General features: G+C 39.5%; 1 protein-coding gene across 1 annotated transcript in view; it reads right to left on the reverse strand.

Moving 5' to 3' along the window:
- shank1 (SH3 and multiple ankyrin repeat domains 1) overlaps positions 1-18,170 on the reverse strand; it is a 267,279-nt gene that overhangs the window by 136,179 nt on the left and 112,930 nt on the right. The window contains exon 2 of the mRNA XM_049467895.1: positions 3,201-3,752. Within this exon, the coding sequence (XP_049323852.1) occupies positions 3,201-3,701 (501 nt within the window). The 5' untranslated portion in view covers positions 3,702-3,752. The remainder of the gene's footprint in view (positions 1-3,200; positions 3,753-18,170) is intronic.

Here is an 18,170-nt window from a genome sequence, read left to right on the forward strand (position 1 = left end):
CTTTTTACTAAATTTTACTCAAATATATACAGGGGTTGGACAATGAAACTGAAACACCTGGTTTTAGACCACAATAACTTATTGTCCCGACTGACAGCTCTGTTGGAAACAGGAGAGTTGAGGTGCACATTGAATTCTGTTGTGATTTGAGCAGCCGTGGTTTTATGTTTTTTGGATACAATCCAGTTTAGCACCCGAAAATCCCTTTCAGACAGCTTCCTCTTACAGCATCCACAGTTAATCCTGTTGAATGTGGTTCGTCCTTCTTGGTGGTGTGCTGACATTACCCTGGATACCTTGACTCTTGATACACCACAAAGACTTGCTGTCTTGGTCACAGATGCACCAGCAAGACGTGCACCAGCAATTTGTCCTCTTTTGAACTCTGGTATGTCACCCTTAATGTTGTGTGCATTGGAATATTTTGAGCAAAACTGTGCTCTTACCCTGCTAATTAAACCTTTACACTCTGCTCTTACTGCTGCAATGTGCAATTAATGAAGATTGAAGTGGTCTTTTATTTTATTTACATTATTTTTTTCAGAGCTGTTTTTCTGACATGTATTCAAACTAAATTTAGATTTAGACACATGTTCTGCAGTACTAGTTTTCAAGCTCACCTCACTGCTGAAAATGTAGACATCACTGTATTCTTTACCAAGCACAATTTCTTCCCAAATACATGAAGACAGAAATCCGTACAATGCCCATCTCGGACTGGTTTGACCTTCCTGCTTGTGTGGATGCAGTCCACAGTGTTTAGTTTGGCTCCAGATCCCACTGCGCTGAAGGCTCAGGCCACAACTCGTCTGGTTTTAGCAGTAAAATATTCACTAAGACTTTCTAGCTGCTGCGTCTAAGTTTCCTCTGGCTGGTGTCCTTGCAGGCAGCTGCCTGATGGGCAGGAAAATGGCCTCAGGCAGGGGTTTGATGCCGCCGCAGCTGAACTCTCGAGGAAAAGCTTTTTCACAGCCACAATTTCCTTTCATTCTCCATTCTTGGGTTTCTACTGTGACTCATAATCTGGAAGACACCTGCTGTAAAGCCGCACGGTTCTGTCTGTTTGTTTTATCATTTCAATTTCTGTATATAGTACAGTTTCTTTGTTCTTTTAATTGAGTTAAAAAGTGATAAAGCACCCATACTATCATACTGCTTCTGTGTTTAATGGAGTTAGCTTCAGATAGCTTCAAAAAGTGATAAAGCACCCATACTATACTACGGTTTCTGTTGTTAATGGAGTTAGCTTCAGATACAACACACATACTTTCACTATAATACAGTTTCTGCTCTTTTTAATTGAGTTCAGTTAACTTTCACTGCAATGCAGTTACTTCCTCTCTTTTAAACGTTACTCATGCCTTGTTAGATTGTGATATAGCACCCATGCCTACAGTTTGTGTGTTTTTCATTGAGTTAGATTGTAAGACAGTACCCAAAATTTCCTTTTAGAACAGTTCCTGCTTTTTAATTTATTAAGTTAGATTGTAATACCATGCCCATATGTTTTTGCTCTTTTAATTGAGTTAGATTGTGAGACAGTACCCAAACTTTCTCTTTACTACAGATCCTGCTTTTTTAATCGAGTTAGATTGTTACACGGTCCCTTATGTTTGCTTTAGTACAGTTTTTAATGTTTTTAATTGAGTTAGATTGTGAGACAGTCCTCATATTTTCACTATAGGACAGTTAATGTTTTTTTGTTTTTTGAGTTTGATTATGAAACAGTACCCCAACATACATCATAATATATTTTCGCTATTTTAATTGAGTTAGATTGTAAGACAGTACCCAAAATTTCCTATTAGAACAGTTTCTCCTTTTTCATTGATTGAGTTAGATTGTAATACCATGTCCATATGTTTGCTATAGTAAAGTTTTTGCCCTTTTAATTGAGTTAGATTGTAACACGGTCCCTTATGTTTGCTTTAGTACAGTTTTTGTCTTTTTAATTGAGATTTAATTCTCTATTTAAATTGAGTTAGATTGCGATACAGAACTCAAAATGTTCCTTCAGTAAAGTTCCTGGTTTTTTTATCGATTGAGTTAGATACATATTTTAAATATTTACATATATTTTCACTATAGTACAGCTTCTGCTATGTAATTGAGTTTGGTTATGATACATTACCCCAACATCCACCATAGTACAGTTTTGCTATTTTAAATAAGTTAGATTGTGATACAGAACCCAAACTTTCCTTTTAATACAGATCCTGCTTTTTTAATCAACTGAGTTAGATTGTGAGACAGTACCCATATTTTCATCATAGTGCAGCTTCCGCAGCATCCACTATACTACATTTTTGCTTTTTTAATTGAGTTAGATTGTGATACAGAATCCATAATTTCCCTTGAGTACAGATCCTGATTTTTTTACTCGATTGAGTTAGATTGTAATACATTACCCATATGTTTGCTATAATACAGTTTGCCTACCCCAACATCCACCATAGTACAGTTTTGCTACTTTAATTGAGTTAGATTGTGATACAATAGCCAAACTTTCTCTTTTACCTCTAATACAGTTTTTGCTCTTAAACTGAGCATTGACACAAAACCCATACGTTTTAATATAGTATAGTAAGTGCATTTTTAATTGAGTTAGTTTGTGTTACAGTATCCATACTATCACTATAGTACAGCTTTTGATATTTTGAATTGAGCTAGATTGTTTGACAGTACTCATACCTTTTACTTCAGCACAAGTTTTTACACGTTCATTTGAGTTAGATGTGTGTTACTCACAGTATGTTTGATGTCATGGATGCCGATGTAATCCTCTAGAGTAGTGTTTCTATTCTTTTAATTGAGTTAGATTGTGATACAGAACCCAAACTTTTACTATAATACAGTTACTGTTCTTTCAGTTGAGTTACAGTGTAATCCAGTACCCAAAACTTCAATATAGGGCAGTTTTTGCACTTTTAATTGAGTTAGATTGTGAAACAGAACCCAAACTTTTACTATAATACAGTTACTGTTCTTTCAGTTGAGTTAAAGTGTAATCCAGTACCCAAAACTTCAATATAGGGCAGTTTTTTGCACTTTTAATTGAGTTAGATTGTGATACAAAATCTAAACTTTCACTATAATACAGTTACTGTTCTTTCAGTTGAGTTAAAGTGTAATCCAGTACCCAAAACCTCAATATAATGCAGTTTTTGCACTGTCATTTGAGTTAAATGTGCGGTACTCACCGTCTGTTTGATGTCAGGGATGCCGATGCGAAACACCATCATGGCGATGTGTGTGTCATCAGGGGCGGAGCTGGAGCTCCTCTCTCTGATGCGTTTCGGCTGCTGCTGATTGGCCGTGGGTTGGTGGGCGGGGCCGGGGTTAGATGAGTAGGGGTTGGTGGTGTGACCGGGGTTTCCCCCTCGGATCTGTCGCTCTGCTGCTGGACGTCCTGCCATGGTGCCTTTCTGCCTGTGCCCCTCATCCCTGCCCCCTAGATGCCCTCCTCCTCCTCCTCCTCCTCCTCTTCTTACATCCTCCTCTTCCTCCTCCTCTTCCTCCTCTCCATCAAGCTCCCCGTTCTCCTCCTCCTGCCCTTCCTCATCCTGATACTCATCATCTAACTCCTCCTCTTCCTCCTCGTCCTCCTCTTCCTCTTCCGCCCCTGGATAAAGGTGTTGACTGTTTCCCAGCATCCTCTGTTGCTCCTCGTCACTGGACAGGGGGCTGAGTGGCATCGTCATGGCGACAGGGAGGGTGGCACCAACGGCAAAGGCATCATCCCCAGAGACTCACTGATTGGGAGAAAAAGAAAGAAAGAGAGAGAAAGAGAGGTTGTTATTAGGCTTCTATTAAGTTCTACCTTTGAATTGCTGACACAGATGTGCAAATGCACACACACTCACACACACACACACACACACACACACACACACAAACACAGCTTGTCTAAGCCAAGCATAGAAGTACTGCCAGTAGAATAGGACTCTATGTAGCATATAGACATGACATATAAAAGTAAAAAATAATCAGGTATATAAATAAATAAATGGGCGTGGCCAAATACTGTGCTCTTTATAAAGGGAGCTGGAATGGATTCTTGGTGATACGCCTTGGTGATCTGTCAATCACTGGAAAACCAATTTATAGCTCTTGTGATGCTGGTGAAAATGAAACCGAAACTTCACGGGAAGCATTGCTTTATTACATAGTTATTGTAGCTGAACCCCAGTTGAGACCAAGCTAACTATATTTCACACATGCTCAGTTTGACTCCCATGGTGAAAAAAAATATATGTACTTGAGAAATGTCTAAGTATGCTGTAAATATACTTTAAATATAACAGATTTATGCACTTACTTAAACTTTATTGAAAGTACATTTATATTATACTTTCTTCAAATATTGGACAGTAAACATTGATCATACTTCCTAAAAAGTAAAATATAGTGTATTTAAAAAAATTGGTTTAACTTTTAGTTTAATGTAATTCAATATACTTCTAAAATACTTATTTACTCATTTCAATGCTTGCTATTATAATTAGGAAAATATAAATCTAAGTAAATTATAGGACCCAGTGTTAAATAACACATTAATTGTCAAATAAAAAATTAAGTAAATTTTTTGTAAAAAATTGTAGTACAGTACAATAAAATATATTTTTATGCCCAACAAAGTATACTAGAAGTGTTCTATTTACAAAAGACAGGCACAAGAAGCATATTTGTACTCCAATGTAAATAGATCACATATATTTAACATCAATTCTTAGTACATTCCTAATATACCTTGTGTATAATAGTGCTACAGTTGTAATACTCATTAAATGTATTATAATTTTACTGTGAGCATATTTAAAATATGGAGTTACATACATAAAGTAGTTTGTTTAAATGTTACTTAAGTATATTTAAAATAGTTCAATTTTAGTACAATTAAATATATTAAGCACTTTTAAGGACTTTTATACTATTTTTAGACAATTAAAGTATAATAAGTACAAAAAAGTTATATTTTAGCACTCTTTAAATATACTGATTAATAATGTGGCTACAAGCACACTTTATTGCACTATAGCATGATAATGCTTAGTCTACTTTTTTCCACTAGGGTCTTTAATGATTTTGGTCACACTATTTGCATATTGGGTGTGTCCTCCCACCTTTAATTCACTATCAGGGTGTAATCATTCTCTACAGGCTGCTGCTTTCTTTTGGGATTTATATGTGTAATATATGGCCTTAGTGTTTAAGGCTATAAGAGCAAGTTGCTGTGTTTTCTGTGTTGCTGAGTGTATATAGACTATATGCTGGCTAGGTCCAGCTGGCCCCCCAGATAAAACATAACTTAACTTAGGTTTATCACACCTGAGTTTAATTTCTCTAAGCACACTCAGCCCTGATTATTGCCACACCTGTTCTCAATCAAGAAATCACTTAAATAATACCTGCCTGACAAAGCAAAGTAGACCAAAATATACTCAAAAGCTAGAAACCATGCCAATATCCAAAGAAATTCAGAAACAAATGAGAAAGAAAGTAAAAAAATGACTTAAAAAGTTTGGGACTCCAGCGAACCACAGTGAGAATCATTACCCACAAATGGCAAAAACGTAGAACAGTGGTGAACCTTCCCAGGAGTGGTCAGCCAACCAAAATTACCCAAGGAGTGCTCATCCAAGAGGTCAAAAAAGACCTCACAACAACATCTAAAGAACTGCAGGCCTTAGAACTGCAGCGTTAAAGACTCCATCATAAGAAAGAGACTGGGTAAAAAGAACATTAAGACTCATCTCAATTTTGCCAGAAAACATCTTGATGATACTCAATACTTTTGGGAAAATACTCTGTGGACTGACAAGACAAAAGGTGAACTCTTTGGAAGGTGTGTGACCCATTACATCTGGTGTAAATGTTACACCGCATTTCATAAAAAGAACATCACCTACAGTAAAACATGGTGGTGGTAGTGTGATGGTCTGGGGCGGTTTTGCTGCTTTAGTACCTGGAAGATTTGCTGGGATAAATAAAACCATGAATTCTGCTTTCTACCAAAAAGTGCTGAAAGAGAATTTCTGGCCATATGTTTGTGACCTCAAATTGAAATGAACTTGGGCTCTGCAGCAGGACAATGACCCAATTTTTTTTTTTATCTCCCTTAATAATACTAATATTTCAAATGGTTTGATGAAATGAAACACAAGAATGTAGTGCAGTAAGTTGCCTTAAAATACTGAGTTTTTTTTTTTTTCATTTTTACAATGCAGTGCCTACACTGAATCTGATGTAGAAATAGGAATAGTAAAATTAAAAAAGGGTGAAAACAGTTGAAAGTGTGGAAAAGAAAGGGTGAAAGTTTTGCGACACCTACTGATGCATTGTGCTCTACAGAAGAACAAGAAAAAAAAAGAAACAAACTAAAGAAAAGGTCAGAGGAAAAACAACAGCTGCACACAAGCTGAGGTTAGGCCAATTTCCATTGATCTGCCCACTCAAACATCTTATATACAGCAGTGTATAATATCTCAGTACACTGGAGTACGAAGCAGCTACACCCAAGAGTTCTGGACCAACACCAAAACCGTCTGCTCAGACTAATTACCCAGCTAACCACCATCACGCTGCACACTCCGCTAACCACACACGAATTACAGAGAGGAACAAGGTCTGCTTAAATAGGAATTTGTCTGTTTTAATCTGCATAATTAGACAAATACATAAACAGAGTCACTCGGAGTGGGTTTAGCGTGAAACACTCTAGAGTTCTAGAGAGATCATTTCTAAAGTCACAATGGTTTACTGTAGTGATGAATGGAACCAGACACCTGAATAGAGTTTAACACACTGCCTAAAATGTAAAAAAATAATTACTTTGTAAGTAGAAGTATAGATACTACGATTTTAAATACTTCTCTAGAAGTTGAAGTATCAAATTAAGCTTTTAAAAGTACTGGTTTTAAAACTACTTAAGGTACCACTTTAAAATAAGACAACCTTCATAAAGGGTTTATAAATGGTTTACAATTAGTTTATTAATGGTTACTAATTAGGTTGTAAATGCCTTAAAAATCATTAATAATCAGTTATAACACATGCGTAGAAAGAGCAACAATGACCTGTTGTTTGCCAAATAGTGACCCCCAGCCACCTATGTTGTTGCCCTTTCTAAGTATGTGTTATAACTGATTATTAATGATTTTTAAGGCATTTACAACCTAATAAGTAACCATTAATAAACTATTTGTAAACCATTTATAAACCCTTTATAAAGGTAGTCTTATTTTAAAGTGGTACCCTACTTAAAGTATAAAAGTAAGATTAATGTAAGAAGAAAAAATGCCATGAAGAACAAAAGCTTGGGCCTAGCTTCATATTTCTTGCTTTGCTCTCTTACCGTACTCCTCTTATTGCTGTTTGTTTCTACTCTATCTATCTATCTATCTATCTATCTATCTATCTATCTATCTATCTATCTATCTATCTATCTATCTATCTATCTATCTATCTATCTATCTATACAATATTGTAATTAACAATAACAATATTGTGATTACTCCAGCGTGTCATCAAGTCAGCAGAGAGGATCATTGGATGTAACCTGCCAACACTTCAGGAAATCTACACCAGCAGGATGAGGAAGCGTGCTGGCAAAATCATGACAGCCCCTTCACATCCTGGACATCACGTCTTCCAGACTCTCCCCTCTGGTAGAAGGCTTCGAACAATCAAAACCAGCACAACACGACACGCAAACAGCTTCTTTCCCAGAGCTCTAGCACTCCTTAACCACAGTGGACACATCTGAGTCTCCAAACATCTCACTCACTGAACTGTATTCACAACTGACTGGATTTACAATCTGCTCACTTGCACTTTGCTTATTTGCACAGCTATACAGATGTTCCTCTGTAACTTCCTAAGCAATATTTAAGATAAACCTACCTCAGAAACATTCGGTTCTAATAATATATTCATATGTGTACAGTACAGATTTTATTTTATTTTATTTAGCTCTTAGCTCCTATCACTCTTCAGTGCTCTTTATTTCTGTAGAACTTTTAACTCTATTCTTATTCTATTTATTGTTTATTGTTCATTCTTTTGTAGTGTGATGTTTGTCTATAGTCTCTGTATTTGTTATGTGTCATACACGTGTTGCTCTCACCAAGACAAATTCCTTGTATATGTAACATACTTGGCGAAATAAAGTGATTCTGATTCTGATTCTGATTCATATGATATGGCAGACCCCTAATCTCAACAATAAAAAAAAAATGGCTTTAAAAACGGTTTGGAAAACAGCTTAACATCTTAAGATATTAAGAGTACAGTGACTTTACCTCACATCCCATAATACAACAATATCAGAGTATAAAAATCAATAGGAATTTACAGAATAAACCTCCATCATCACAGATACACTACTGAGAGAAAGAGAGAGAGAGAGAAAGACAAATAGACAGAAAGAGATGGTAAGATAGAGAGGGAGACATAGAGAGAGACTGAGAGAGGGAGAGTGTGTGAGAGAGAAAGAGAGAGAAAGACTGAGAGAGAGAGAGAGCGAGAGTGTGAGAGAGAGAGAGAAAGAGTGTGTAAGAGAGAGAGAGAGAGAGAGTGTGTGTGAGTGAGAGAGAGAGAGAGAGACGGAGGGAGGATAAGTGGATAAGTAGGGGTGGGAGTTGAGGAGATGGAGGAGTCGATTAGTAAAGCTGACCATTAGAGTGGCTCTCAGCTGGAGGCCACCGCTGGTCGCCATGGGGACAGATGCCACCTGCACAGACCGTTTCCATGTTCACAGACATCTTCTTACATCTTAGATGACACACATGCACACACACACACACACACACAGAGAGAAGAACATACACTTACGCTCATGTAGCTTCCAGTACTGATCAAAAGGTACTCTATAAAACTCTAAATAAGATCAGAATAAACCTAAACAAACAGAAGTATTGGGGCACTGGCTAATTATGGCTTATTTCTTCCTAAATTAATGGTATTAAAAAAGAGTTATTACTAGATTTGTGGAGTGCACGACTTTTATAGTTGTCCTGTGGAAAGATTCTCCCGCCTGAGCTGTGGATTTCTGCAGCTCCTCCAGAGTGACCATGGGCCTCTTCACTGTAAAAAATGATTTTTTGACTTTGTAAATTTAATTAAATGCATTTAAGTACTATCTACAAGAACAATCTAGTACAGTCTAGTTACTTAAGAATTTCAGATATAATTATATGCACTACTGGGTGTTTTTTTTGTAATTGTTTGTCGTCAAATGCATTTGTAAATTTCAGTCTAAATGCCAAAGTAAAATGTTCAACGTTTTTGTAATTCTTTTCTTTTTGTGAGAAGCAAAACTGAAAACCATATATTTGCATATTGGGTGTGGCCTCTCCCTTACTTTCCATCATTGTGTTGTCTGTTGCCCAAAGCTACCTTATCCTAGTTGTGCAGTAATTCTAATATATATGATGATTGCCAGGCCATTAACTTTATTCTGTGTTCTGAGTGATCACAGTATGCTGGCTTTGAGCTATAGAGTTCACTCTTTGCCGAGTTTACTCCTATACTGCTCCAGTTTTAGTATTAGTTTAACTCATAGACTGTATATAGCTGGACAGAGCATCGTCTCTCAAAAGTGAAGCCACCACAGGTCGGGCGCCCCCTGCTGTTCGGTTTCAGAAAGCTGTGTAACCGCACCCATCCCCATAGGTTTCAATGGCAAAACAGACAACTTTCAATCACGTTTTTTTCCAATATACTGTAATTCTACCTCCATTATTTAAATGCAACAGCGAGTGTAACCTCTGTTCATATTGTCAAATTTATATCCCCACAGAATTCGTTTTTTAAAACGTTATTCAGCTCTATTCAAAAAGGTGTGGTTATTGTAAAAGGGCTGGTTATGGGCGGGACCAATAACAGACCGTCAGCTCCGCTCCGCCCCGCTCTGCAGTCTGTGACCGCGAGGCAGCCCTCAGGGGCGGGGTTATTTAAATGAGTAAGCTGTCTCTCCACAGTCTTTCTCCCTCCTCTGGTCTCTACTGCGCAGAATCGGGTGTCAGGATCGCCAACATGGTGGAAGATTTTGGCTTCATTTTCATTGAATGAATGGGAACGGCGACACCGCGTCCATCTTTTTTTACAGTCTCTGGTTTAACTGTCCTGTCAGTAATGGCAGTTAAATAATAATATACTAAATATGTTGAGAATACCCATGGTTAACTTAAAATGAAGTTATGTGAATATTACTAAAGTTTTATTAACTTGAAAGTGTGTGTTAAAATAAAGATGAATTGTTAGTTTATTTGACTAAACAGATCATTTTTTTAAAAAGGACAAATTGAACACTTAAGTTGTTTTAACTCAGTGCTATTTAGTTCTATTTAGTAAACCATAAAAGCCATGGGAGAATGTGGCGCTGCATTGTTGTAGTAAAATCTACCTAAGATACACTGAGTAAAATCTAATTGAATATTGAATTGTTGCAAAGTAACATTTACTGAAAAAAAAATTGTAGTTAAATACACTTATGAGAATTATGAGTGAATATTACTTGAATATATGCTCTTAAATTTAGCTTCCTAACTTTTTTTTTAAGTAAATCATACTCAAATCATACTTTTTTTTTTTCAGTGTTGGCTGCTTCTCTGACCAGTTGTAGAATCCTTTTTCCATTTTTGGATGAGGATTGAACAGTGCTCCTTGGGATGCTGTTTGGTAACTAGTGTTCTGTAACAAACCACTGAGACCTTCGCAGAACAGGTGTTTATATTTATACTGAGACTAAATTAACACACAGCTGCACTCTGATTGGTTGCGATTTAGAGGTTTCAGAGGAAAGGGGTTACACTTTTCAGATTTTTTTTTTATTTGATTAAAATATTAAAAAACTTGTATCATTTTGTGTTGGTAAGTTTGTGTTTGTAAGGTGATAAAAATGTGAGAATTTTCTAGGGGTATGAATACTTTTAGTAAGCCACTGGAAAAGCAGATAATACACTGGCAGCTGACAGCTTTTCAAGTGCAGGTAACTCAGTGCAGATCTCTGAGCCCCAGGAGCTGAAAGACAATGGATACTACATCACCCTGCACTCCACACAGTGTGGAGTGTGCACTTATATGTGAGTGTGTGCTTTAAACCTGTAACTCCAGCACGGTATATATAAGTACACACCTTCACCCTCAGCATACAGAGATCTCAGCAGATCTCAGGGCTCTGGAGTGCGCATGATCACGCTGTACCGCTGTACGGTATGGATGCAGGATAATGAGTCTCAGGGCTCCACAGGGCTCTGCAGTGTGAGCTATTCCCCTGGCGTGGGTTTCACACCTGACGCACGTCTTATGGCGCAGCGTAAACATCACATATTGTCCAGAAGTGTCACAACAACAGCTTTCAGGACCTGATCAGAGTGTGAGTGGGGGGCAATTAGCTACTCAGGCTGTGGTTTACACCCTCAAGTATGAGTAAAATAGTCTCTCCGGGGAGGCGGGAAGAGGATCGTGGTTAAATTGGATGTGCTAAGGCCTTAAAAAGCATATAAATTGTGTGATGTCATAATGATGTAATAATTGAGTGTAAACTAAATGTGTCATCATTTGATAAATTGTGACACAAGACAAGAAACCAGCCTATTGCTCACTCAGATATCTCTGACATATTTATTAAAAAAAATCCCTTAAAATAACTAGAAAAATGGTTCTCACTGGTTGCTATAGTATTGTAAGTGGTTGCTATGCTGTTGCTAGGGCTACGTTCACATTATCAGGCTGAAGTGACTCAAATTAGATTTTTTGCACAACATGGCTCAGATCTGATTTTTTTCGTGGCTGTGTGAACATTCAAATCAGGTTTGAGTCACTTCGGCTACGTTCACATTACAAGTCACGTTGCTCAAATCTAATTTTTTTGTATTGATTGGTACTAGTAATGCCCCAACACACCAGGAGGGTAAAGACTAGCACATGCTTCCTCCGATACATGTGAAGCCAGCCACCGCTTCTTTTTGAGCTGCTGCTGATGCAGCATTGCCAAATAGCATCACGGCGCTAATTCTCAGAGGAAAGAGCAGTGATTTGGTTCTGGTACATCAGCTCACAGACGCCCTGTGCTGCGGACATCACCCTGTTGTATTGTGGGGAGAGAGCGCCATCTACCCACCCGGAGGAAGCAGGGCCAATTGTGCTCCCTCTGAGTGCCGGCAGCTTGATGAGCGTGGGTTCAAACCTGCGACCTCCCACTCATAGTGGCAGCGCTTTAGACCGCTGGACCACGCGGCGCGGATTTGGCGGTTTCACCTTCACAAATGTAAGTGATCTGTATCTGAAAATCCTCACGTGGGCACATTGACAAGTGCATAAACATTCTCAGGTCGAGGAGGAAAAAAAAGGCCAGGCGGTTTGCTTTTGCTGTTTTTTCAACTATAGCTGCACAGCTGCACCAAGAGATGTGTGGGTACAAGAGAGAAGCATGTATCGCATGTGTAAACGCAAAAAGACTCAGTTCAGATTTGACTGTTCAAATTCATGCCGCATGTCTACGAATTGCATACGCATCTGATTTAGGGGAACATATAAAAGGCGACGTTCACATTATAAGTCTGAAGTGACTCAAATGTGATTTTTTTGCTCAATGTGATTTTTTCATGGCTGTGTGAACGTGTAAAATCTGTTCTTTTTTTCAAATCAGATTTAAGTTACTTTCTTATGTGGTCGTAAATATGATATGTATCTGATCCATGGACATTGGACATGAATGTGAACGGTCTAATCTGACTTCATGCGTCTTTTAGCTTTTACGCATGTGCTTCTCTCTCGTACCCACACATCTCTTGGTGCAGCTGTGCAGCTATAGCTGCTAAAAAACAGCAAAAGCAAACCGCCTGGCCTTTTTATCTCCTCCTCAACCTGAGCATGTTCTCCACTCCAGGAAAAGATGCTCCACATATGAGCTGCTAACCCATCCATTTCCTTTTTTTTCCCGTTTTTTTGTTGTTGGTGAAGGCGATGTTTATGTTATGCTATGGAAGATTCATCTGTCGGTACAGTATATCTGTTGGTTGTTGTTATGCTGTTACTATGGAAAGGGGTTGGTTCCTAAGGCGTTGCTTTGAGGTTACCAAGATGTACCAGATGTTTACTAAGTGGTTCCAGATGTGTTTCAGGTGGTTGATAGATGACTTTTTGAAGTGTGGGTCAGTTGATTGCTGCCCTAAAGGAGTACATGCAGTTTGGTGGCTGTCGAAGGCACAGAAACTCTATGGCTTGGGCTTGTGGGAAAATGAATGGGAGTGAATGGAAAGAACATTAAAAAAAGGGATTAAAAAACAACAACTACAGTTGTGCCAGTTATTATGGCTGTGGGTTAAAGTTTGGAGATCTGCTTGCTGGTGAACAAAGTGGAGAAAGGGGGCAACAAGCATGGGAGTGAATGGGAGCAATAAGGGATGAATTGAAAACGCCAAGTAAACGAGTGCAGGTCAAAACAACAGAGAGTGTGTTCTTGAGGCCCTGCTCTAAATTAGTATAGACAAACTGGTGTATATTGGTCGAGCAGCAGTAGGTACTATATATTAGTATAGACAAGACAGGTTTGTGTGTGTATTTGCACATCCATGTCAGCAATGGATCCAACAAAAAATGCACATAAACATTCAGACAATGTTTTTGAAGAACACCATTCATTTCTGCCAGAGTTCCTTAGCTTAGACCCAGAGTTCCTAATATAGGCTTGGTGCTGTCTCCTGAAGAACCACGCAACTTCAAAAGTCTGTAGTACTGAAGTATTGACGGCTGAGGTGAGTAAACAGCGGGTGTGTGCAGGAGGTGGGGATGGCTGATGATGTAATCGCTTTCAAACTGAAATTTATCTCAGAAAGCCGTTTTTTATGGCTCTATTTTGGTTAAAGTGCTGCCCACCCTAGACATCTGTCCATGTAGGCAGTGGAGAGCAGGGCAGCTCACTGGGTTTTGAGAAACACCCACTGGGTTTTTTAACTTTTTTATTTTTTACTTTTTTCTCTCCCTGCCCTGGAAAAACAAATGTGCACAGTAAATGCACAGTTTGTGGGTGAAGAGAAAGAAAATTATATATTGGTAGAAAATAGAAACTGAAAGATCAAGAACAAACTCACACACACCCAAACCCTAATACCAACTGAACCTCGATCAAAATGCAATGTATTCCAATACTGTATGTCTTTGTTACCCAATAGAATTAGGTCATACTGCAAAAAACATTTTAATATACAGTCATGTATAAAAACAAGACTTATGGTCTGGTCTTTGAGTGCTATTCTATAGATAGGTTTCATCTAAAAATGTATGGGTTTCATCAGTAATTGTTTGGATCACACAAGTGACTATGTGAGTTACACTTTGTTCTGTCTACACTGTGTTTATGTGCACCATGGTCCTTGGAGGAACGCTGTTTCGTTTCACTGTGTACTCTGTATATAGCTGAAATGACAATAAAAACCACTTTGACTTTGACTTTGACTACACCAATGCATATGTCGCACAAATGACAGTATGAGTCAAACAAATTACTTACATCAATAACTGCATTGGTTGGTCACACTGCTGAGCGGATACATCGCATGAATGACTGCATGGGCATCATCATTGATTATATGGGTCACACCAGTGATTGTATGGGTCACACCAGTGACTCTGTGGGTCACTCTAAATTGCATAGGATATATCAATGGCTATATGAGTCATATGAGTGATTGTGGGAGTTTCAGTTACTGTTTCAGTTACACCAGTGACTGTATAGGTTACAACAGTGACTGTGTGGGTCACACAAAATTTTACAGGTCATATCAGTGATTGTGTGGGTCACATCAGTGATGGTTTCAGTTACACCAGTGATTATGTGGGTCACATCAAGGACTGTTTCGGTTACACCAGTGACTGTTTCGGTTACACCAGTGACTGGGTTACAACAATGACTGTGCGGGTCACACTAAATTGTGTAGGTCATATCAATGACTATGTGGGTCATATCAGTGACGGTTTCAGTTACACCAGCGACTGTTTCAGTTACACCAATGACTGTATGGGTCACAGTGACCGTATGGGTCACACCAGTGACTGTGTGGTTCACACTAAATTGTATGGGTTACACCAGTGATTGTGTGGGTGACATTAATGACGGTTTTGGTTACACCGGTGACCGTGTGGGTCACACCAGTGACTATATGCGTTGCACCACAGACGGTCTGGTTCACACTAAATTGTATAGTTCATATCAGTGACTGTATATAGCCATATCAGTAATAGTGTGGGTCACATCAATGACTGTTTCGGTCACACCAGTGACTTTATGGGTTACACCAGTGACTGTATGGGTCACATCAATCACTGTTTCGCTCACACCAGTGAATGTATGGGTTACACCAGTGACTGTATGGGTCACAGTCACCATATGGTTCACACCAGTGACTGTGTGGGTCACATTAGCCACTGTGTGGTTCACACTAAATTGTATAGGTTACACCAGTGATTGTGTGGGTGACATTAATGACGGTTTTGGTTACACCAGTGACTATATGGGTTGCACCACAGACGGTCTGGTTCACACTAAATTGTATAGTTCATATCAGTGACTGTATATAGCCATATCAGTAATAGTGGGGGTCACATCAATGACTGTCTGGTCACACTAGTGACTGTATGGGTTTCACCAGTGACTGTATGGGTCACAGTGACTATATGGGACACACCAGTGACTGTGTGGGTCACATTAGCCTCTGTGTGGTTCACACTAAATTGTATAGGTTACACCAGTGATTGTGCGGGTGACATTAATGACGGTTTTGGTTACACCGGTGACCGTGTGGGTCACACCAGTGACTATATGCGTTGCACCACAGACGGTCTGGTTTTGCACTAAATTGTATAGGTCATATCAGTGATTGTATATAGCCATATCAGTAATAGTGGGGGTCACACCAGTGACTGTGTGGGTCACACTAACTTATATAGGTCGTAGGTCGTATTAGTGATTGTGTCGGTCACACCAGTGATTGTGTGGGTGACATCAATGACGGCTTTGGTTATACCAGTGATTGTATGGGTCTCACCAGTGACAGTGTGCATCACACAAATAACTGGGTAGGTGTCATAAGTCACAGCAGTTACTGTATGGGTCATGGCAGTGACTGTGTGGGACGCACCAATTACTGTATGGATTACACCAGTGACATGTGTATAGGTTACAGCGATCTCTCGGTTTTGTATAAACGTCCGCATGTTTAAATAGGATAAAAAAATAGAAAGGTTTTCATGAAGTGTCCAAACGTTTGACTGTATTTTATTTGATGTATGAGTAAGTATGCAGTGTAGGAAGGAATAGGCTGCAGCTAACAGCTTTCCCTCTCTGTCTTTTTCCTCCAGGGAGATTCCTGTGTATTTCAGAATGCCGTCGGGAATCCATCCCAGACAAACGCGATTTCTCCAGCTCACACTGAGAGTAGTGTGAGAAGCATCATTACATATCACATACAAATGCCACGGTCCATTTAACATAATACAAAAACACACGCCAATCACAGCCTCCGAGACTTCACCGGAGCCATCAAACAGAATAGCAGACAGCAGCAGACTGACGGAAGTGTGATGCAACAGGAGAAATGGAAAGACTTGCAGTTACAATAGAAGAAAAGCTGGAACTGCATAACAGAGGGACGGTTATATTATTCTCAGTTCTGTTCAAGTGCCAGAGTGAAAGCCCACCCAGACGAGGACGCAGCTTCCAACATACTGCATTCGCATTCATTCACATTCACGAATAACAGACCTTGCTCTGGAAGAGATGAAATGGGGATGTTACAAAATGTGTGTAAAAAAAAGTCCAGACCAGTAACAGCAGTAAAATAATGATTGCAGCAACACGGTAAAGGAAAAAATACCCAGCATCTATCAGTTCAGGAAATAAGGTGGGGTTTACTCAGTTTTTCTTGCTTTGAATTCAGCTTTTGTGTGAAATAAAATAATAAACCTAATAATATGGAGCTAGAGCTGTTTAGGTCACACCAGTGATTGTGAGTCACACCATTGACTATATGGGTAACTGTGTGGGCTTCACCAGTGACTACCTGGGTCACCACTGACTCTATGGGTCGTATCAGTGACTGTATGGGTCACCAATGATTATATGAGTCTCATCTATGACTGTAAGAGTTTCAACAATGACTGTTCAAGTTACCACTGACTGTATGGGCCACACCAGTGACTGCATGGGTCACACCATTGGCTGTATGTGTCACACCAGTGACTGCATGAGTCACACCAGTGACTGCATGGGTCACACCAGGGACTGCATGGGTCACACCAGTGACTGTATGTGTCACACCAGTGACTGCATGGGTCATACCAGTGACTGCATGGGTCACACCAGTGACTGCATGGGTCACACCAGTGAATGCATGAGTCACACCAGTGACTGCATGGGTCACACCAGTGACTGTATGGGTCACACCAGTGACTGAATGTGTCACACCAGTGACTGCATAGGTCACACCAGTGACTGCATGAGTCACACCAGTGACTGCATGGGTCACACCAGTGACTGTATGGGTCACCAATTATTATATGAGTCTCATCTATGACTGTAAGAGTTTCAACAATGACTGTTCAAGTTACCAGTGACTGCATGAGTCACACCAGTGACTGCATGAGTCACACCAGTGACTGAATGTGTCACACCAGTGACTGCATAGGTCACACCAGTGACTGCATGAGTCACACCAGTGACTGCATGAGTCACACCAGTGACTGAATGTGTCACACCAGTGATTGCATGGGTCACACCAGTGACTGTATGTGTCACACCAGTGACTGCATGGGTCATACCAGTGACTGCATGGGTCACACCAGTGACTGCATGGGTCACACCAGTGACTGCATGAGTCACACCAGTGACTGCATGGGTCACACCAGTGACTGTATGGGTCACACCAGTGACTGAATGTGTCACACCAGTGACTGCATAGGTCACACCAGTGACTGCATGAGTCACACCAGTGACTGCATGGGTCACACCAGTGACTGTATGGGTCACCAATTATTATATGAGTCTCATCTATGACTGTAAGAGTTTCAACAATGACTGTTCAAGTTACCAGTGACTGCATGGGTCACACTAGTGACTGTATGGGTCACACAAGTGACTGAATGTGTCACACCAGTGACTGCATAGGTCA

Source organism: Astyanax mexicanus, chromosome 19 (assembly GCF_023375975.1).
Source record: "Astyanax mexicanus isolate ESR-SI-001 chromosome 19, AstMex3_surface, whole genome shotgun sequence".
NCBI lineage: Eukaryota > Metazoa > Chordata > Actinopteri > Characiformes > Acestrorhamphidae > Astyanax > Astyanax mexicanus.